The sequence below is a fragment of the Trachinotus anak genome, unplaced genomic scaffold (assembly GCF_046630095.1).
Source record: "Trachinotus anak isolate AG129_WGS33_773 ecotype Australia unplaced genomic scaffold, CSIRO_AGI_Tana_v1 ptg000015l, whole genome shotgun sequence".
Lineage (NCBI taxonomy): Eukaryota > Metazoa > Chordata > Actinopteri > Carangiformes > Carangidae > Trachinotus > Trachinotus anak.
Window position 1 is genome coordinate 2,863,459 of NW_027273866.1, and position 22,878 is coordinate 2,886,336.

At 41.0% G+C, this 22,878-nt stretch overlaps 1 protein-coding gene across 4 annotated transcripts in view; it reads right to left on the reverse strand.

Moving 5' to 3' along the window:
* ttll5 (tubulin tyrosine ligase-like family, member 5) overlaps positions 1–22,878 on the reverse strand; it is a 49,618-nt gene that overhangs the window by 11,885 nt on the left and 14,855 nt on the right. For 2 of the 4 annotated variants that reach the window (XM_071498227.1, XM_071498229.1), the window contains exons 13-29: positions 22,317–22,398; positions 21,890–21,951; positions 17,913–18,007; positions 17,255–17,296; positions 16,235–16,342; positions 16,018–16,109; positions 15,395–15,457; positions 14,583–14,731; positions 14,051–14,306; positions 12,938–13,055; positions 12,271–12,417; positions 12,037–12,128; positions 11,759–11,907; positions 10,908–11,489; positions 10,617–10,804; positions 8,471–8,610; positions 47–242 (exon numbers count right to left, since the gene is read on the reverse strand). In XM_071498227.1, coding sequence (XP_071354328.1) covers positions 47–242; positions 8,471–8,610; positions 10,617–10,804; positions 10,908–11,489; positions 11,759–11,907; positions 12,037–12,128; positions 12,271–12,417; positions 12,938–13,055; positions 14,051–14,306; positions 14,583–14,731; positions 15,395–15,457; positions 16,018–16,109; positions 16,235–16,342; positions 17,255–17,296; positions 17,913–18,007; positions 21,890–21,951; positions 22,317–22,398 — 2,561 coding nt within the window. The remainder of the gene's footprint in view (positions 1–46; positions 243–8,470; positions 8,611–10,616; positions 10,805–10,907; positions 11,490–11,758; positions 11,908–12,036; positions 12,129–12,270; positions 12,418–12,937; positions 13,056–14,050; positions 14,307–14,582; positions 14,732–15,394; positions 15,458–16,017; positions 16,110–16,234; positions 16,343–17,254; positions 17,297–17,912; positions 18,008–21,889; positions 21,952–22,316; positions 22,399–22,878) is intronic. The other 2 variants (XM_071498231.1, XM_071498228.1) reach the window with 2 other exon arrangements.

Below are 22,878 nucleotides of genomic sequence, written 5' to 3' on the forward strand. Positions count from 1 at the left end.
GTCATATTTACCATGAAATAAGCAAACCAAAACCTCTCTTATATACCTGGTATCTGCAATGGCTCTGGTCCAGGAATTGTCGAGATTGAAGTTTCTGCTGTTGTAGTTGCTGGATAGCAAACTGAAGCTGGTAGCTTCCTTGGGTGGGCTGGTAGCGTTGCTGGGGGTTCACCCCTGTTACCAAGCTATAGGCATTCTGCATCTGCCCATCCCAAAGAGCCTCCTCTTCCTTTGGCCTGTGGCTTGGAGAGCAGAAAAGAAGAGAAGTCAGTGAAAAAGTAAGAGAATTCAAATCAACAACAACACACACTCAGTCTCTCTGTGGGATCATGTAATCTATGTTGCTTTGATGAAAATACCATACGTGTATAGTAACAGTTTTTTGTTATTTGCACTCTAATTGACACTGAATACCTGAGGTTTCACCTCATGTTGGAAACGCACACTGAAGAACACTGAAAAAAATATTTAGGAAATATGCTTATTCACTCTCTTAAGAGCTACATGAGAGGGTTGATACTACTTTCATGTGCGTCAGTTTAATATGAAGATACAGGCAGCTGCCTGTTAGCTTAGCTTAACATACAGACTGGAGAAAGGGGGAGACAACTAGCATGGCTCTGGAAGTGCTGATAGGTGGATTTTTGATACCTTTGGACGGAACCAATCTGTTTCACTGTTTCCAATCTTTATGCTAAGCTAAACTAACTGGCTGCTGGCTGTAGCTTCATGTTAAGATCTTTTCATGTGACTCACAGCAAGGAAACAAATAAGCATATTTCCCCAAATGTCAAACTATTCCTTTAGAGGTGTGTAAAGCTATGATATGGAAATTCCACTACACCTTTAAAGTATTTGTTTCTATTGATCCACAGGTAGTTTCATCATCAAGGTGAGGTTTAAATCCTACTTAAGACACACAGCATAGACACCAGCAAGAGTGACAGAAGACAGGGGAGAAAGTAGTGTGACAAAGTAGCATAATAGCATAAACTGAGATGTAGGAGTGTTAACACAAGGTTGAAATTATTTCATACAATAGTCTTACGAATATCCTCATTGGGTAAGTGATGAGATTTGATAAAGATTTGTGCTCTTTATTGTGTTTTTCCTTAAATTACTGTGCCCTCAAATGAAGATACAACTGACTCAAAGACATACCCATCTTAATAGCTAATAATTACCTGGGATAGTGCTTGAGTGGCTCAATCGTGAGCCATAATAGCACAGTATATGCTACGATCTTTTCCTTGTCATTTATTTTATCGCTCCACCAAGGCACAGATGTGATAGTAGCTCATTAACTCTTGCATTTCCATCCACGTGTTGAGTTGCAACACCACCAGGAAAAAGTAAAAAAGACAAGACAGCTCACAGCATCCTGGTCGGTGGCTGCTGGGCCCACAGAAGCCTCAAGTCAAAGTGTGCAAATCAGAGTCAAAGTAGAGGGCAAGTCTGTGGCAAACACAAGCTGAACTAAAAACCTTTCCTCTTTGCCTCAGTGCACCCCGAGCTTCACGTTCCATTCACATCACAAAGCCACAAACTGGAAAGCAAACCTTTTGACGAGCTCCACGAGTTTGTAACTGGATTATCTGTCATTAGAACTAAGCCCGTTTCAGCCTTTTTTTTTTTTTCTTTTTGGCCCCTGCTGAACCAATGAGGTGACCAGCCTCTCTTCAGACACGCTTAAAATGAGTCTATGTGGAGTCTGGTGTGCTGCAGTGTATGTACCACCTCAGCCAAAAATAATGCCATAAAGAGCACTACTGGGAGATGCAAGTTAAAATATGAAAGGAAAAAAAAAACAGAGAGAGATACAAGTACAGTTGGAGAAATGGTATCCCTCGGGGGTCTTAATGACAAAAAGGTTCTTGGAAATTCCTCCCATTACATGCAATAACATTTGTCCATTGGTCTAGGGTAAAAGAAAACACTCCAGACTTAAAATCACAATAGCTACAATATTTTTAGAAACCAAACTATGATAAGCTCTAAAATTAGAATTCAATTAGTCTTGAACAACAATTCACAGTGTGGGATAATAATCTTGTGTCGCTCCAGTGAAAAAATATTCCTCTCCTGTGTGGCCGAACAAAGACACAAGGGATCTTAAACTCATGTGAACATGCTATCCACCTATGCATTTCTCAGTTCACATAATGGCACATATATTGCAAAAACAACTGGTGTGACCACAGGCCAATTCAATTTTTTCAGCTTCTGGAAACAAAGGCTTGTCTGTGAACCTCGCAAGGCCAGAGATTCTACAATGCCAGGAGACAAAACAAGAACTCGTTCTTTGTTTACAGCAGTCATTTCCTTTAACTTGGCTGCACTTCGCACACTGGACCACTGAGACCTTAAGTGCTACCATTTTATTAGAATGTGGTCTAAAACTGACTATTTCTCAGGTCAAGAGCATATGCTTTCCTTGAGTATGTCGCAATGTCGCTTTAAGACCCAAAGGAGAGATCTTTTCAGACAGGGCTTGTCAACACAACACCATGCAAAAAATACTACAGATCACCATGATTTAAAACCAGGAGGAATCAGAGGTCAGTCCAAAACAGTAACCAATGAAACAGGGAAAAATAAAAGGAGAGCAGTTTTACATCTGAGTTTCTCATCACAAGCACAGCACATGTGTGGAGCTCCAACTATCTGGGACTTCCCTCCCCACCGGACCTCTGCTCGTGGGAGTCAGCTCACTCCCCACTGTGCTCGCCATCCTTTAATATGCTGATATAACTTACTGTAGAACAACACAGCAGTGCAAGTTGAGCACATGTGCGGCATCAATCTAACTCAGTGTGAATGTGGGAAAATGGACAGTATGAGCTTAGATGACATCAGTCTACAGAATCTTCAAGCCCTGCCCGTTCAGTGTAAACATCAGCCGCCTCAGGAGTGTGAGGGTATTTCCAGCCATTAATCAGTGTTTGTTTACCATGTTTTATTGCAACAACATGACACTGAGTAGGACCATCCTTAAAATACAAAATAGAGTATTATCTGGGGATTTGTTATGGGAGTGGCATACACAGGGATGCTGACGCTTTAGTTAGTTTAGTGGTGAGCAACACTGAATCCTGAAACAACCAGGTCTCTACCAAAAATCAGCTTTACTGAGTTATCTGGATAACTTTGGGATAACCCAATCTAAATATCCTGATATCTGACCAGTTCCCCTGTTCCCCTCTCAAAGGAGACCAAGGGAACAAATTTACTTGGAAAACTAAGAAGCAAGGTACCCGATAGATTTCACTTCAAAAAATAACATAGCTGCTCACAAATTAAATCACAAGGAATTTTAAATGTTACAAACCTGAATATTGTCGTATTATGGCGTATTAGGGCCATTGAGGATGTGGCTGAAAACTGTTGGGGAAACACCTGACAGCATCGCATCATATTTGTATTCTGCCTAGTGTCAGCCAATTTCAGCCCCTTATCTGTTTGCTTCTTTCCTACTGGCTGTGTTCATGAATACAAGATTTTAATACAGCTGAATTCCCAATAAAGCTGCTCTCATTTCTCATTTGTTTTTCTGGAACAAGAAACAGAACAAATTTGAAATAGTGACTGAAACGCAGCCAATTAAGACTACATATTAACTTCCAAGCCATTTCCAAGCCGCTGCTCTGCACTGCTAAAGTCCTGATTTTATAACCACAACATTGTATTACAAAATCACCACTGGTGAAAGGTAAAGACAGACTGTACTGTGATTTCAGCTATATTTACTTGTAAAGTGATCACACAGAGAGAAAGTTAGAAGCGACAGAATATCTTTTTTATTTTGTCTCCCACACAAACAATAATGGGGAACAATGGTAAAAATCTAACTCAAGTCATGTGGCATGCAGCTGACCAGTGGCAGAACTATGATAACTCAACTCTACCAATCAGTCAGCCATGGACATTTGCAATTATAGCGCTGGTCCTGCTGTTGCAGTCGAGCCAAAAACAAAATTACAGAGTTGGGGGAGGGGGGTAATATTCTGAGAAAAAAAAAGATAATTTAAAATTGTAAATTCACAACAAAAAAATGCCACTCTAATCCTTTTTAAAGATTGGTAAAATTGTGTTTTTATTTTTTTTTGTCAATGAAACACATTGCTTTATTTTGCAAGGTTGGATCAACCTCATCACACAACAGACAGATGTCGTGTCTTATGCCTGCAGTGAGTGACCTAATCAAATTATACTTTTCAATCGGATTTAGCAATAAAGGAAATAGCCTACTCGTGATTTTAGCCCCGAAATCACCTTATCATCATCTGGACTTTGAAGACACATCACTGTGAATTGGGCCTGTTCAGGTGAAAACAAGGAATTAGTTAGTACATTCCTCACATGTATTGCCCTATGCTGCTGATGTTTTATTGTTACTCCAAATGAGCATTGTTTGTATATATCACCATATATTTCCCATACTTTGATATTCGTCATGCTATAACTACTGGTTGGTGGGACATATAAGTTAGACAAAGATACTCTAATACGGGATGACAGCACATTACAGGCTGAGCCAGTGGGATGAAAATGGAACAGTTCCTGTATCCTAACTGAGAGGCAGCCATCAGGCATCCAGTGTTACCTTTGAGTATGAGCCATCAATACAATGCTCCCATTAAAGTCATCTGAACCTGCTATGCGTTGACTTTGAACCAATTTCCCGACAATTCAGTTAACTATGATTTATGATCAAGGGAAGCAGCAAATCCCCCCACTTGAGAAGCTGGAACCGGAGAAATTGTTAGATTTTCTTTCACTGTTTTTGCCTGATAAAACAGTTAAATCAATTATCAATCTATGCGTCAATTATTTTTTCTGCCTATTCAATTAAATGACTATGATTAAATGACTTCAGCTTTATTTAACCATGATGTAAACTGTGATGATTTTAAATTATATTTTATGAGGTCTGATTGACGGCGTAATTAGATTTTGGATATAATTGTTTTTCCCACTCACTCTTAACTGCATGAATACTTAAAACTCTAGCACACATATTTCTCCATGCATATACTGTACATTAAGATAGACATACAACTAAAACTGATTGGCAGTTGAATTTCACATATCAATCAAAACTTGTTGTATTTGGAAATTATGCCACAGTCCATGATGCTGCATTGACCTCCTGTTCGCATAATTGTTATTGCACACTACATGACACTACAGATGTTTCTTTGCAACCACTTTAGATGTTTAGACATTTAGACAGTCTTTACTAACTAAGATTCTCTTCATGTTTTAATGGTGCACTAAGTTACTTAGAAGGGGTTTTAAACACAAACTCAGTAATAATCACACAAATACGAATAATCACACTGCGAAAAAATACTGCATACTGGTGTGTGTGTCCACTCAATAACTCAATAACCATTCACTTGAATTCCACTTGCTCTTACCTTAAAGGTTCTCCTTCATCCTATTACCACATCTGGCTCCAATCAATGTGAATAAAATCTTCCCTTCTTTTAAATTCAAAGGCAGAGAGACACCAAACCAATTTTGTGGGACTTTGTCCCCCATCAGAGAAGTCTTAAATTTTCACCAGAGTTTTTCTGATTAGTTCAGTTGTTGGTTCAGCAAATGGGCTGTCATAAAATCCTTTGGAATGGTATGTCCTTACAAAATTCAACCAAGTCAAACAGCAATTTGATAAAGTATTGAACAGAACTAAAAATACCCTGCATAAGCAGGGTTGTGGTATTTCTCAGTTCGCTGTGCTGGAGTGAATGTAACACTGCAGGAATAGTACTTTGTGGTCATTTGTAGGTACAGCAAGAAGGAAACGCAGCTCAAAACAAATTAATGAGTTCAAATGACTAATACCTGTGACCTGCTGCTGACTTCAAACAAGACAAACTTGGAGCTCCATGAAGCCACAACCAGTACTAGCAAACCAAAGCACCAAAACCTAACTTATTCAATAAGTGGAATAAAAAATAAAGGTAAAATTACCATCTTATTACAATGATAGGGACAACTTGACTGTCTGGGACTTTGCAAAAGTAACCTAACCAAATACAACAAACTGGTTGTTGCCTTTGAGGTTGTCGCCTTGACTGTCATCTGAATGTGTGACGGTCTGTTGTCTGAGTTTATTAATTAATTATTATTAATTCGCAAGTACACTGCATGGAAATCATCATAAATGTACCAGAAGGTCCAACACCGGAAATGATCCCAAAGTTAACTGTGGGTGTATGAAAATGTGCAGTATGGTTCAAAGCCCCCTGGTTGTCAGCACACTGGAGTGAGGGAGCAGCTCTCAGAGTGCTGATGCAGCATACCTGGTAGATCCTGGCAGCAGCACTTCAAAGAGCCGTACTACTCTTTGAAACCCATCATACTTCACCCCTGTGGTTGCTTAAAGAGCCAGTGTGCTTAACAGTTTCAGTATGTTTGGCGCACACTGTCAGCCCAAGTGTCGGGGGGGGGGGGGGCTCAGGAAATTCTGTGTTATAAGAAACAGCACCGAGGCGAAATCAAGGCAATTTATCCTAATATCTTATTAAAGACATTTCACTGCAGTAAAAGGTTAACGCCAAACCAAGGCCTGGGAGTACTAAGGTACAAGAGAGCTTTTTGTATTACAAGCCAGTGACAAATGGGAAGATAAAGGGAACTATGTATTTTTTGGGGAGATTTAAAATAAGCTTTCTAACAAAAGCCACAGTGTATTTCTCCTTTGAATTATTAACCTGAAATGTAAAAGCTGTAATGTGAAGCTGCACTAAAATTTATTTTCTGATGAATGAGGTGCCAAAGCAATAAATGTAAAAGCAGAAATATTTAAAGGGAATGACAAAATTCAGAGAAGAAATGTACAATCCATCAAAGCACTGGAGCTCTAACCTGAAACAGGAGATCAGAAGGTGATTTCTGTTTCTTCAGTATCATATAGAAAGGTTACGTGAGGCTATCCATAAAATTATAAATTCTATTAAAACGCTCTTTCTTGGTTTGTGGAAATAAAAACATTTTAAAAAGGGAAAAGGCCAGACATTCCTGGAATTCTCTGACAGCTCAATACACAAGAAAGGGCTGGACTGGAAAAACAGAGTCCAAGATCAGGGCCAAGCTGTCTGAGAGACTGTCACTCAAATATCAACAAAAAATAAAAGGGGAGTGACCACTGACGCTTACCTCTCAGTGAATTACACCCTCAGTTTTCACTAGGTTTGTTATCAAGCTCTGATACCATAGACCACAACCATGTGATCATATTCTGTCCTTCTGTTTCCTTCTCCTCTTCTCCGAGCAACGTGAGAGGGGTGAGGTATGGGGTGAGGAAAGAGGAATTTCAATGGTTGCAGAGGCGAGAGCCTGGAGCAGACAGACTATGTGGGTGTTGACATTGCACCCCCTCACCACCGCCTCCACCACCCCTCCAACGCAATGTTTTAAGCTGCCAGCATGCTTCACACACTCCCGGCATTCAGCTGCCAATTCTACTGCTGCTTAGCTCCACAAAACACAATTAAAAATGGAACAAAATGCCCATTTCCAGGCACATATTGAACTAGCTTTCCCAGAGAGGTGTTGGCACTCAGCAATCCTTTTCCAAAGACTAACAATCTTCAATCTAAAAAGTCGTCAGAGACCATTAAAAAAGCCTTTAGGTTCTATTGAGTGTGACCAAATAGGCTACCACAATCTAAGTGTCTACAGTAAAGACTTTTGTAAAGTTGATCACACGCAAAATCCTCAGGACAGCAATTTGGCCTAAGTGAATAATACTTTATCCCTGAATCCATCAATCTCCCACAACAACACCCCAACACCAGTCAAACACTCAACTACAGTAATTTAAATGTTTATGACAGATTCTGAAAAACAAGAATGGCTGTGTCGTTGTTCATAAGAACAGCATCTCAAACTCAGGGCTCTTAAAGGAGAGATATGCTGTTTACCTTGGCAGTGAACCCCATTGAGACTGAAACATACTATTCTCCCTGTGCTTCCTCAGGGGAGGGCGAATAAAGAGTACACGTGAGCACAATGGTGAAATTTGACCAAAAGCAGGACTGTAGCTCTTATAAGGCAGCAGAGGTGTGCTGTGTGCTAAATGCAAATGTAGCCTAACAGAGAAGGACCTTTTCAAAGGATAAAAATATATTAAGATGTAGCAGAAATGACAGTTTTATCTTTCTCATATGGATAATTATTACTAACTTATTTCTAAAATTCCCATCAACTCAAATGTCTGCTTTTGCATATTGATAGTTCATGTGGATGTTTGACCTTCACTGAATGATATACAGTATGTATATAGTTTGCCACTGAAAAGAGGGTATTTTAAGAATCTCATACCCAGATTATCATTGAAATTGTCATTCAAAATAAGTCTGAAGGAGGCTTTCAACACTCAAAAGAAACACTGATACATTTGTTTTTTCAAAATAAAAAAACATTTTATTTAGCCCCATGTATGCCAATTTTTTGGACTCACCCAGTGCTGCTAAGTAGATCTGTTCCTGAGTGAACAGCTTTCACTGGCCCTTGAGTCATAGCAGCAGTATGCTGCCCTTTAGGGTTCAGTGTGAAGCACTCTCTGCTCAGCATCCTGTTGGCCAGGTTCAGATTGGTCAGCTGCAGGCAGAGGGAAAGAGTTTAGAAGATCATTCAACTTCAACACATTTACTGACATTTTCATTATGCTCATTGTATTAGCAGGATGCTGGAATGCAGTTGCTAAATTAATGTTAAGTCAGGTCTGTGCACTCATACCACTTGCTATCACCCACTTCAAACAGTGTCTTAAACAATGGAAATGTATGATTAATACATGCTTGTGTTTTGTTCCTCCCTACATTGACCACCTCATGCTCTTGTATCTGGGAGCTGTTTGAAATGTACACACAGCACATGGCACAGCTAGTCTCCACTCAGCACTAAATCCAGGTGGTCCCCTCCCCCACCTCCATCCCTAACAGAATCCTCTATTATGACTTGTCAGGCCAAATCTGTTTACAACCACATCAGCACTACTGGAGCAACTGCACCTCTGTACTGCTCTGTACCCTGGGAATTATGCTTGGTACCATAATCGAATGTTAGAATTAATCATACGGCTGTGGTGTTTTATTTACTTTGTTTCCTGCTGTGTAGCACTAAATGTCCAATGGAAAAATTGTAAAGCTGCCAAGCCTTGCACAGCATGAAAAATGTGTCAGCATGGTGTTACTCAGCTACAGCCTTAAGTTACTTATTAAGGTAGAGTGGTTGCACTCTTAGAAACTACTGGATCTAATTAGGGAGATAAAAAAACATATGTATGGAAGGAAATATGACAAAGCTTGTCAAAATGTCATATATCATTTAACATGTCAAGAGATCCCAATTTGAATATATATGTGTCATAATAAGCACTTATTTACCACATCAGACCCAATTTATGTATTGCCATTGTTCCCTATCATCTAAGGGAATGTACTAACTGAGACAAAATGTTACAAGGACCCCTTAAAAAGTGTTGGGCATAACAATACACATGTATACACATGCTGGAAGGATTTAACGCCATGTTTATGCATCACAGCACAGGAGTACACTCACTTTATTGTATGTTTGAGGTCTAGCATGAGAGTGAGTGATTACCAAAACCTTAGAGGTCAACTAGTGTAACAGGGTGTTGTTCTTGTTTACAAAGTTCTCCATTTAGTTCAGCAAGTGATTTAATGACTTCAAATCAGAGCCCTAAAAAAATACATGTACTCTGAGCCTTTAAGTGCAAGACACTGGACTGTTTTACTCTGAAAAATAAACTGCTGCCATGCCCAGGATTAACTATTCATAGGAAATACAGCAAACACCTTTCAGACAGACAGAATAATGTAGAGTCAAAAGGAAGCCATAAAAACTGCAGTCTGTGTGGTCTGGTGCCATCACAAAAAACTTTGACAGAAAAAAACCAGTGAGGCAGAGGAAGAGGAGGAGGGAGGAGAGGTTGCGGGGCTCCCCATGCCGAATGACAAACCTTTGGGGGATATAGGAGAAGGTGGTGATGGAGCCAGTGAAGCTGCCGCTCCCCTGCTCAGTGCCAATTTGCCACATTCCTCTATTTATAAGCATCAATTACCACAAAAAAGTGGCTGCTTGTTAAGTATCAACAGAAATCACTCCCCCATGGTGCATCTGATAATGAGACCTCACACAGAGCTGAGGCTTGATGCGGCTCACCACTGTTTAGGCCAGCCAGCTTCAAACCCCGGTTCCAGACTCACCCCCGCACCAACCCCAGCCCACAGACTGCAGGCGAGCTGAGGGCTGAAGGAGGAAGGTGCGCGGTAAGAGGCAGCAGACCCTCCGGCTCCGACAGGTCTGCTGAATGAATGAGCAGCTAGATGCCGCCCATCAGCATGGGGTCAGAGCCAGGTTTACACATCAACAAAGAGGAATATCAGAGACCTCACAGTGAGACACTACTGCAGAGGGGCCAGATTCTTCTTCCTTTCATGAAACATTGCACAGATCAGTTTACAGTTGCTTAATAACTCTGCATACTGTCTTCTTCCAACACAGGGAGACTTCCTGCTCCAGGTAGGTGTCCCTGGCAGCTCAGCGGGTTATAGAGGTTAAAAACATAATGAACTCACGTGCTGTGTTAGCAGGTTGATGTGACTGGAGCTGGCGTAGTGGCGAGCAACCTGCTTGTCAGCCAGCTTCTGCAGGGCTGAAATGAAGGCCTGCTGGTTAGACTGAGCCTGGGCAGACAGGGAGTTTAGCTCCTTAAAGGCCCCCACTGAGCTTGACTTCAGCTTACTGGAACTGCTCCTCCTGTTAACTGAAAAAGACAATCATAAGACAAATGTGGGAACATGAGAATAAACCAGATAACAAAAAGGTCAGTGCTGCAAGAGCTGAGCAGCAGGGAGTAATAAGTTTACCTTGGCCAGCAGATGTGGGTCTAGAGAGCTTCTGGCTATAGATCTGCATGGCATTTGGGATGGAGGAGGCTGCCCCAGAGCCGGATGTGGATGAGGTGAAGGATTGAATCCTCCTGAGCACCTGGGTTGGTTGCCCGGTTGAGATTGTGTTAAAGCCAGTGGAAACAGTTGTCCGCATTGCTCTCGGGGGTTGTGTGACTACAGGGGCAGAGGTGTAAGCAGGAGGGTCAAAAAGAGTATCAGAATGGCAGAACTGAGACTTTGCCAAGGACTGCGCGTAGGACGGCGGCTGAGGAGGTGGTGGCGGCGGCGGACAGTGAAGAGGCAGGGATGCTGAAGCAGGAGAGCAGTGCTGCAGACGGATATGTGTGCAGTCTAAAGTCACAGGAAAGCTGGAGCAGTGCTGAGACGCCTGGACATCTGGCTGGGTTTTACCAATTCCAACTGCTGCCTGTTGTTCTTCAGACAGCGCACGTACAGAAGGTTGACTCTCAGCGGCCTTGATGTCTGGGTCGCTGCTGACTTTCCCTGTGGAGAGCGAGGACTCTGAAGCGCTGGAATCCTCTTTGGCCACAGGCAGAGCTGTTCAAAGGAGGAAAGAAGCCAGAGCTCCTTTATCATCAGTTAGCCATTCCACGGCTCTGACACACATTTGTTTTCCCCCAATGAGTGCTAATCATTTGAAGCTGACCTTTTGTTCACCCCAGATGACTCAGTCCTTTTCCCTTAACTTTTTTTTTGGTTTACAAATCTAAACAATTCCTGTTTACTGTGAATTGAATGATAAAATATCAAACATAAAGCAGACCTACAGTAACAAGAATATGAAAAAAAACATGGAAGGAACTCACTTTTGGAGTTCTCATAGTCGCCTGAATGTCCTGAGGCGTTTATTTCATGAACGTCTTTCTTAACACTCCTGTCTTTTGTTCCTAGGAAGACGGTGGCTGATTTATTTTTCTGTGTGTAGAATGTCAGTACTTCCTCCAGATCGTTTTCACTGTTAATAAAAACAGGAGATAAATGTGTATAGCAGATTGAGATCACTCCTCACTCAGTAGCATATATAACTGGAATGGTAAAGAGCCAAGCCCTGAACAATGGTGAGTGGGCTTGCCAATTCACTAACCTTGCTGCAGTGATGTACTCCTGAAATACACTGGGGTTCACACAATGTTCCTCTTTGCTATTCTCCTGTTTTTTCACCATATGTTCAGTTTCCTGAGAAGATAAGAAGGAAGAAGACAAGACATCAGATATACTGAGTTGTTTATAGTTGTTTGTTGCACAGCGTCTCCTGTGTTTGTATCACCTCCAAGAATGTTGTCATTCTTTGGTCAAATCAATGTCTGGGAACAGGTACCTTGTTGTAACAGTGGATAAACTCCCCTAACTGGTGGGATAGGATGCGTCTGCGGTCTTGAAGTGGTAACTGGCGACTGGGCAAGACCACCTTAATGTCTTGTTGAAGGTTACTGGCTGCTCTTTTCAGGAAGCGAATCACCAGCTCCTGTGCAGACAAAAAACACACATGAGAAATCTGTCATTATCACAGCCCTGAATCACTGATTCATCATGTCACACTTATTCAAACTGCCTGCCTGTGTGTATATGTGTGTGTGTGTGTGTGTGTGTGTGTGTGTGTGTGTGTGTGTGTGTGTGTGTGTACATGTGTACTCTCCTTTCAGTGTTCAATGCCATTTAAAACACAGAAACCTTTGAATTTAATGGCGTAGAGATCGGCTGAGTATGTATTCATTTTCTCCAAAGGTTTGAGGTTACTGATGATGATGTATGCCATTACAATGCAGACTTTCCAATCAGGCTAACTTTTACAGAGACCACGTTTTCCTTCTGTGTGGCCACAAGTGCCTCGTACACGTTTCAGCTAAAGCCAGGGCACAGATGAGTAACAGAATAATAATGAAGGGAACTCTGGCATATATATACAAACAAAGGAAACAATGCTCCAGGGTATTCCACCCATGTCAGTTTTGTTAAGAAAAGGTTAAAAATGGCCATCATTGTACCATTTGGTCGTTGTCCTTGTCAGGCCAAGTTGGGACGGTGTTGGCTCTGCTCTCTGCTAACAGTCTTTGCTGGACTCGCTGCAGGTATGAGGAAAAGGCCATCCGAGCCTGCACCTTACTAGAGAGGAGAGGCAAAGAGAGAAGAAGAGAGAGAGGAAAATCATCATGAACTGCAAAGGTAAATCAATCGAAAAGAAAAGACGTTTAGATTATCCACCAGCTCTTCAGTCAGTTCGCTTCAAAATGACAGTAAATACTATTTTGTTACATTGGAATCAGTGATACAGCTGTTACAACAGAGAGAACAGGCATTTATACTCATTCCATTTCGCTGACATATCATCCAGAAAAAGAGAGAAAACAAAAACAGATATGTATCACTTTCAGCCAGAGGTTGTTTAAACGCAATGTATCTTGTTCTGCACCGGCATCAGAATGATAAGCTGTCTTCATGGCCCAGGTGAACCTGGAAAGAGAACTGTCAGAACATTGTAATAGAAAAAAAAACAGAAAAAAAGTTTTGGAAATAGCTGTCAAACACAAACAATGATATGTTGTACTATAATTTCCTTGCTTCAAGCACTGAGGAATTTCTACAAACTCAGACTTGTTATTGTGATTCCTCCACAAATTATAATTTCAGGCACACTCTTAAAATCGAAAGGAGACCACAGGCTTTGTTGCATGTAGCAGTTCTGTTTCTCTGACAGTGTACACTGCTTTTTATTTAAATTAAGGAATATATGAAAAGCTAAAACCTTTTCATCCTCAGCTAATTTGTTGAGCTTTATTTATGTTTTCATATCATTTTATTCCTCACTCAATTAATAGCCAATCATTAGCTAATATAGGCCTATTACTTTAAGGACTATGATTTTAACTGGTACTAATCCAAAAGGTTTTATCACCCATTTCTTTTACTAGTTGGTTAGAAGTACCTAAATTATTCTGGGAAAGAAGGCCTGAACATTTTCTCATCCCCTTTGCTGGGTACATGAGCATTTCTCCTTCTAAAAGAGGGAAGGATAGGGGAGTGAGGGAGAAGAAAATACAGTAAGGGAGGAAGATGAGAGCAGCAGCCAATCTGAGCCGCAGCCCAGAACACAGACTGACCTGAGGTCCCAGCCCTGCTGAAGGATGTTCAGCAGGTTGACTCTGGGCCTGGCATTGTGCGTGGCTGCCTCTGAGCTGGACAGAGCCTCACTGTGGCAGCAATCCAGTGGCGTGTCCACTTGTTTTTTCTGCTCTGCTACCAAAGCCTTGTGTGAGACTGGCTGGGGAACTTGTTTCACCTCCTCTCCTTCCTCCTGAGCACACTCCTCTCCCTCCTGACTGTTGCTCTCAGTCGGGGAGGCCTTGGATTCCTTCCCTGAGGTATGCAGCATTGCAAAGAAAGACAAATGTCAGTTGCATCACTGGCATTTTGGATTAGAGAAACGAAGACACTCAAAATAGGCTTTTTATTGTTGCTGCAATGAAATGAACTCATTCAGAGTCATATTTGGCCAACCTTACCGTGACACAGGGGAGTTATTTATTGGAACCAAAAGTGTATTAGCATGCAATGTTGTCCCACTTAGCTACACTCCTCTCAGTTTTAGAAAAAAGCCGTTTCCTGAGCTGAGGCAGAAAACATCAGGCCTACCCGATTTTTTCTTCCCTGCAGCAGAGCGATGAGTCAGGTGGCGCTGTCTCCTCTTACGTGCCTCCAGAGACAGCAACTTCCTCTCATACTGGACAACGTGACAGCCATGGACGGCGTCCACCTGCAGCTGCACATTCCCATTCACATTCCTGAGAGACAGAACAAGAAATGTCAACACAGTGGTAATAACAACAACAATAATGATTTATACATATATCATCAACAATTACAAAGTACTTTGCAGAGCAATACTTATAAATTTTAACTGAAGCCAGTTCTGAGAAAGATTAGTGTGGTTGAGTAGCTTGTCCAGAAGCTGACATGACAGACAGTGATGGTCCAAAGGAGAGAGGATAAATGGCAAATAATAAAAGCAACTGAGGTCTGTAGCAACAACCATCTCACTAATCTGGCTACCTAATGAATATGGAAAAATCATAGATGGGCTTAGTTGGGGGCCAAATCTCCAGACAATATTGCACAACAGTCAGAGCTGTGGTTAAAACTTGAAAGCCCATACCGATTCAAATAATATAAATGCATGTTGTATTAAAATAACAAAAATGTGGTTCAACTAAAAGACACAGTTCATCTGTAACTGTCTTTCCCCTCCTGCCCCCAAAATCGACACCACAATGCCACATAGACATTGGGCGCACGCTGGAAAAGTTGACTGTGCTTCATCTTTTCAGCTGTTCCCCTCACCTATCCAATCGAAAGACCAAACAAACGCCACATTTGAATCCAACCATTTCCACAAACTGATGGAGAGATTTATTCCCCAAAATCCCGACCACAATGGAAATGCTTACCTTCCATGGAAAAGTCTGTTTGCCAACATGTAGTTCATTGATGTCTTGGACTCCAGATATCCACTGAGAGAAGAAGATAATGAGCAAATTACAATAATCATAAAGGCAGCGGCCCCATTGAGCCTTGACCACCTTATTTTGCGGCAAATGTGTTAAAATGAGGCTTCTGTGATATAGCTACTCTGGAAGCAGCTACTATTAAATGCACCAATAATTTCCCAGACGGCTCAATAATATGCTTTTTAAAATGCCACAAAATCCCTGCTACTAAGAGACCCATGGATCTAATCAAGCAACATATCCTCATACAGGAATATAAATTGTAAGCACAAAAACGGATTTCCTCTCTGATATGAGTTTCAATGTCATTTCAACAATAAATCACTGTGGGCTATAAGGAACATAATACACAGAGTTCAACAAATAAGTTAGTAAATTTGTAGCCACACCTTAGTCTGGTAGACACAGTCAAGAGGAGTCATACGGTCTGGCTTTAGGCACTGATTGTATTCATTTAGCGTTAACGTCTACTCTTACTTGAGGACACATGTTCATTAACATTAGAGATAAACACCCCTTGGGGATTGCAAGTGATCTATCTGCTCCCTCTTGGCTCAGCTTACCCATAGAGCTCCCATGTTTCTGCAGTGGGAAAGATCCTAATGAAGCCTCCTCGTCGCTCATATTCTTCCTTTATCCTCCTCAGCACTTTGATCTATATTTGTAAGAAACAAAAGAAATTTCCTGAAATAGACACAGTTTTAAATAGAGTTTTCAGGTTCCTGTAATGTCTTAATTTAGCAAAATCACACACATTATGTGACACGCCACCATTATTACCTCCTCAGCTGTCAAGCTCAGAGTGCTGTCTCCTTGGCCTTGTTTAGCTCCTTGCTTGTCTTTTGACGCCTCTGTTTCAGTGTTTGTGGCTGACACAGGCCTCTGTCGCTACAGGGGACAAAAGTAGAGACAAAATCATGCCATATTGATGCCCACCATGTACAGCCATTCATCTTTCAAACACATATACTTAAAGAAAAATAACTGGGTGGCTAATTGGAAGGAATTTAATTTTGTTTAATAATCGTAAATTTTTGGCAAACATGAACTTTTTCAAACAATTCTCATTTATAAACGGAAAATGTGCAAATTGCACCTTGAGTAACAAAAATACCCTCTCTTCTTTTCTGCCTGTCACATAAATGGAGCATTTTGTTATACACTGGCAATCCTGACTGTCTCCCTGCTGCATGCGTGACCAGGCTGTGATTGACAACTTTGGCATGCAGGTTGGAACTTGGGCCAGACAGCACGGCGCAACCCCACAGGATCACATACAGAATTTGTCATCTAAATAGCAGGGGGATTACGTTTAATTTGTCTGACGCGGCTGGGGGGATACAAAGGCAGCCAAGAAGTGACAAGGCCTAATCCCACTGAAAAAGTCTCAACTGTTGCCCCTAATCAAAGTAAAGGGAGAGGACAGGTTCACCATGGGCCTCTGGAGTTCTTCAACAGCCTCTGTGACAACCCTGGTTTATTGTTGGGCTCGTTTTAGGTATGTCTGAGTAACTGAGTCTGCACAGCAAAGTTTCTTTTTTGAGTGAAGTGGTGCATTGCAGCATCTTAAGCAGTCGTGTACAAAGGCCACTTTGCTAATGTAATGAAAATTCTATTAAAATAAAGCATTAGGGATCGATATAAGCCATTTGTCTGCCACTACGAAAAACAGTAAAGCCACATAATTAAATAAGCAAAAAGCAGAAAGCAATTTCTTACCGGCAATGTAACAGGCATCAGGGAATTGCAAAGGGTCAAAGCAAAAGAAGATTAATATGTCTGAGTCAGAAGACAACTCACCAGTCTGCTGTGTGCAGTGGATGTCGGTGCAGAAAAAGGTTTCTAAGAGGCAATGGGTGAAGACAGTGAATTGTGGGTGAGCATCAGCATTACCATTAAACCTGTATGAAACCACATACAGACATGATGCATGCTACATCAGCATGCAACAATGAAACTGTTGTTACTATATGTCTAAACAAGCCCTTTACACAATCTAAGGTGGAGCAGAAATCTGTCTGATTTAGTAATCTCCCTCCAGCAGACCCTGCGCCAAATCTGGGTGCAGTAGTCGAGTGGAGGGAGCCAAGTGCATTAGCTGTTGTGGCATCATTAGGCAACGAGGCCTAGAGAGAGCATTAGTCACTTGATTAGAAGTGATAAAACAATAAGCCACAGAGAGTAGCACTTGCACACTGATGTCACTCAAACACTGTAATTACATTAGCAGTTGTTTTGCATTACAGTGAATTTTCCATGAGTGTAAGAGAAGAGCTCAATGACAGTGGCAGGAATGTACTGTAAGCAACAGAGATGAAGACAAGAATGGGAATGTTTCACAAGGGTGAATGAGTGCAACACTTGGCTTGGCTCTTTGCTGCATGTGTGTGTGTGCGTGTGTGTGTGTGAGAGAGAGAGAGAGAGAGAGAGAGAGAGAGAGAGAGAGAGAGTCCAGTACCTGCGTTCTTGGGGCTGCTGGGTGTTTCAGGCTTGGGTCCAGAGTGGCTCGGTCAGAGCGTGTCTGTCTCGACAGGGGGTCCTGACACACAAAGCCTGGGGAGGCACAAAAGAGTCACAAGGGGGTCTATGAATAACATCAGGTCTTAAATATGTTCATTCCCATGACCTTCATACTGTATATTACATCAGAACCTCAATGTTTGTGCAAGAAACCAAAGTGGAACGAGAGGCATGGAGGCAATAAATTACATGTGATTCAAAAATATCTTTACGAATATCATTCAAAAGATATTCAAAGATAAATTTGCTTTCACATCTTTTTAGGCAGAAAAGGAGGAAATGTTTTAATACAGTGACAGATTGCTGCCCAATACAACAAAAACCTTGATGCGATGTGGACCACTGACTGGGTTCTTTGCTGGAAGGAATAGTTTAACATTTTGGCAAATATGCCTATTGACATTCTTGCTGAAAGCTCAAAGAGAAGATTGATACCAATATTACTGTTAAATATTACACTGCGGCCAGCAGACAATTATCTTAGCTTAGCATACAGAATGGAAAGGAAGGAAAGAGTTAGCCTGGCTCTATCCCACAGTAAAAATAACCTCTGTTTAGTCCATACAAAAACCAAAGTGTTAAAACAACAATTTGTTGCTTTATGGGAGGTTACGTATTGGACTCTCACTTGTCTCCCAGTACTTGCTAGTTGACCAGTAAATGGTCATTTTTATACATCAATTATTGCACACAAAAAAAAACAAACAGAAAACAACATGTTGATTACTGAGCTTTAGACAGAGGCAGTTTTTCCCTGTTGTTTCCAATCTTTATGCTAAGCCAAGCTAACTGAGTGCTGACTGCAGCCTCATATATAACGGACAGAAGTGGCATTGATGTTGTCGTCTAACTCTGCACCAGAAAGCAATTAAACATACATCCCAAAAAGATTAACTATTCCCTCAACTTTGTAGTCAGGGAATGAAGATACGTTTTCTGATGGAGACACACCACTTTGGATTAGTAAAGCTCCGAACATTTACATTGAAGTGCATCACAGTGGTAGTTAGGAGGAAAAAATGTTTGTAATTCACATTTCCCACTCAGATGTTCCCACCCTGTCAATGTGATTTAAATCTATGATCTTCTGTTTATTCACTCCCACACTCCGCAAAGCTAACCAGTGGTAAAAGTGAAATGTTACAGAACTGCAGTATGTTTATGTTCTATCTTACAGTTATACTTGAGTTGAATTAAGTCTATTGACAGCTTGGAGCTCCAGGCTATTTGTTCTACCTCATCCAAGCCGCCAGGTAACAATCAGGCCCCTGCCATGCTCTTGCCTAAACACAGCAATTATTACAAACACAGGCGACACGGAGCTGACAGCTATACACAGGCGGAAAATGAATGCTAATGGAATGCTGTCATTATTTACAGGTCTGGGATGCAGCCCAAGTGTTATCAGCCAAAAGCGACTTAGTTTGTTTGGTACATAATAGATGTGCTATGTTTTACATGCCACTGCTCATTTTCCCCAGGCCCGCAGTAACGTCTCAGTCCAAAGATAACTGGCAATTTATGATTCTACTCTTTCATTTAATGAGCTGGAGGGGAGGGTTTCAAGCCACAGCATGGCCTAGGCCGAGACACGCACGTATGTGTGAACGCACGTGCACACACACTCCAGACACGCACACATAATAGCCATTCCTTTAATATCATTAGGCTGAGACCACAGATAGGTCTAATGTTTTAGTGCCAGTTTCGATGGCTGCCAGCTAATCAGTGGGCTCCACGTATCCTGTGATTGGTAATAAGGATAAAGCAGAGGATTAAATTAAATAATCAGGAGATGTGAAAGTTTGGCTAATATTGGTCTCTTTTTTTCCAAGACGAATACTTTTTACTCTAATCTACAGTATGTGGATAAGGCAAGCTCTCTTGTGTATGTGGTCGTGATCAGGTTATGAGACTCTTGTTGGTTTAAACTTACATATCACAAAACATTGTAAGCTCTTTTTCTGCATGAAACTCTAGTAATTAAAAATGGAGGAGACATAACAGAGACACATCTCATTCCCTGCTGCAAATACTCTTGTATAATCGGTGTTTATCTCTGCCTTTGGCCAGGTACCTTTTATTTCTTCATGCTAAAGATTGCTTTATTTGACATGCGGGATCCAGTTTCTCAAAAGAGCTTAATGACTTCAAAACAACTAAGGCCTCTGTTGACAATTTAGTCCGCAAGTCATTTAATGTTAATTAACGAAGGCTGTGGTTTATTCTCTCAACACTGCAGCTCCCATTATGAAGCCAAACAGCTATTTTCGGCAGTTTGCGCAAACTCATCGAGAGTAATGTAGGAAAAGACTGAGCATTAAAACAATAGACGACTGTCTCCATCAGCTTGAAACCTGCTGGTTACAAGAACAGCTGACTAGCATCTATGCCTTTGGAGTGAGACTGGTGAAGAAAATACAGCATAATTACAGCACTTTTCGTTTCATATTACCTTCTCCAAAATTAACATATTTATCCAAATTATGTAATTTTGCATTGAATAATCTCTAAATTGCGCCTCAAGCAAAATATTTTTTCATTCCGATCTTAGGTATGAGCAATTCAAAATTTTTGCTTTAAGTGCCTAACAACATCTTGATAGGCAGTGTAAATTGTTTTTAAGCTCCAAATATTAGTCAGTCTATGTTATTAAAGTTGTTGACTCCTGTTGATATCCAGATGTTCCAGCTTAATTCGGCATTTTGAATTTATTTTTCTAATGTAGGCTCTACAAATCTGCAATCCTGATATTTTTTCCATGACTTTCATTGTGTTGTATTTACTAAACGTTTTTCCCAGCTCCGTTCATTATCCATTGTTTAATACATGTAACTAAAATGTAGAAGCATAAGGCCACCTTCTGTTCTTTATTTGATTTGATTAATTTACCAGCATACAAGTTTCAAGTGTAACGGATTTAAACATCTCGGTCAGCCTTTCACAAAGAGTGGTCCGCGGACAACCAGGGGTCTGCAAGCAACCGCTTGTGGTTGGCAAATAAATTTGTTAAAATATGTTTCATATTTAGTGTTTCTCAAACTGAATGCTAGTGACCACAAAACATACTAGTGAGTAGTGTATATCTGTTGTTTTCAATCTTAAATCAACTCATATGTAAATTCAAACATAATTATTTGAATTGGCTTTAATGCAGTGGTGTTGGACTTACAGCAATGTAACCGACTGTTTTGCGACACAGACTATTCATGTAGCTACACCAGCTTACAGTTTATGTTTTATGATTCACATCAAAAATGATCAGTGTGACATTTGAAAGGAAATGTGGATTAAGCTCGTGGTTATCCTGCCCTGGGATTGTGCTAAATTTCACCAGTTATCAGCAGCCTATTCACTACTATTGACCAGTGGCTTAAGACTGGGTCAATTAAAAAGAAACTCCAACAGAAACCTCCAACAGAACAGGCAAGTGTTAAGTTTTACTGGTGATGTAGTCACCATGACTGAAACTCGCAGTGCGTCCGATGACATCCGTCCAGTGTTCGTATGTGTGTGATAAGTTTGATGCTACATAAATAGCACCATAGAGTCAATCACATTCTTTGCTGCATGTCATTCCCCTACTCTCTATTCCCACATTTCCTGTCTTTCTTCACTGTCCTATCCAATAAAGACATCAAAATCCAAAAGAAAACTGCCCAAGGTGATATTTTTCCGCAAGCTCGCCACAATGCTACTGATGTAGTAGGCCCTATAGGTTTTGGGGATGTTTGGGGAGTGAAGTGGTCCATGAGTTTTATTTTTAGTGGCTAAGTGGTCCTTGGTCTGAAAAAGTTTGAGAAACACTGATCTTGGTATAACCACTGAATTTATACAAACTGAATATCTATGAACCGCAGTCACTTTGGAACCAAATGGAAGTTGCATTTAGTCATTGTTTCAGCCTGCACTCACCCACAAGCGAAAACATGTCTGCAATCATGCTGGCCTTTATCTTCAGATCCAAGGGCGCATCGCTGTAAATAAGTGGATGTCAAAAATTGAAACAAAAAAGAAACACTGAAAGTGCAACACATACACATGCACAGGGTAGAGCAAAATGAGTCAACCGTTAACAGGATACAGATTTGTTGTCTGACCTTGACTAAGTTGCTGAACTGACTAAACGCTTTTTAGAAGAAACAAATTTAGCTTCATCTCTAGCATGACGGGTTGTTTTCACAAACTAAGCACGAGCGCCATTTCCTTCATTTTTTTATTAACTTCTTGCATATTAAGAAGAAAAACAAATAATAAAAAAGGGTGAAATAAATATTTCCACTAAGAGCTTCTCCTAAAACAACAAATGAAAGAATCAAATAATCGAGACAGTGTCACTCACCAGGCCAGGGAAGGTGAAAGGTTCACCTCTAACAACCAGGGTTTGAGGTTGGAGTCAATGAGCACATCAAAACCATACAGCTCTACAGAGGGAGACACAAAATGAATCAAAACGGTTTCACCACAGACTGGGAAGTTGGACGAGAGCGGCGGAATTAGAAACCGCTCTGATCTGCTCCCTGAAAATAAAGGATGAAGGGTATCAAAGTCACAAGCGTTTCCAGGGTTTTATCGTAGCCCCATTATGTGGCATTTGGCTACACGGCCTATGTCTTTCTGCTACTGATTACACGCATGTTATATACCCAGTCACTCAGGAGAGAAACATTCACCAAAGTCTGCTACTGAGGGATTGGCTCAATTAAATTAACTAAGTACATACACATTTCATCTGTCATGAAGTTGCTTATGTAAGATGGTAGATCAAAAACAAACCGTGCCTGTGAATATTTTCACACATACAGTCAATAATTTTGTCATTACTGGGGAGGTTAAGCAGTCTACATATTGTCACTATATATTAACAAGAAGAACAGCATTCTAATGGCTACCAGGAAAAGCCC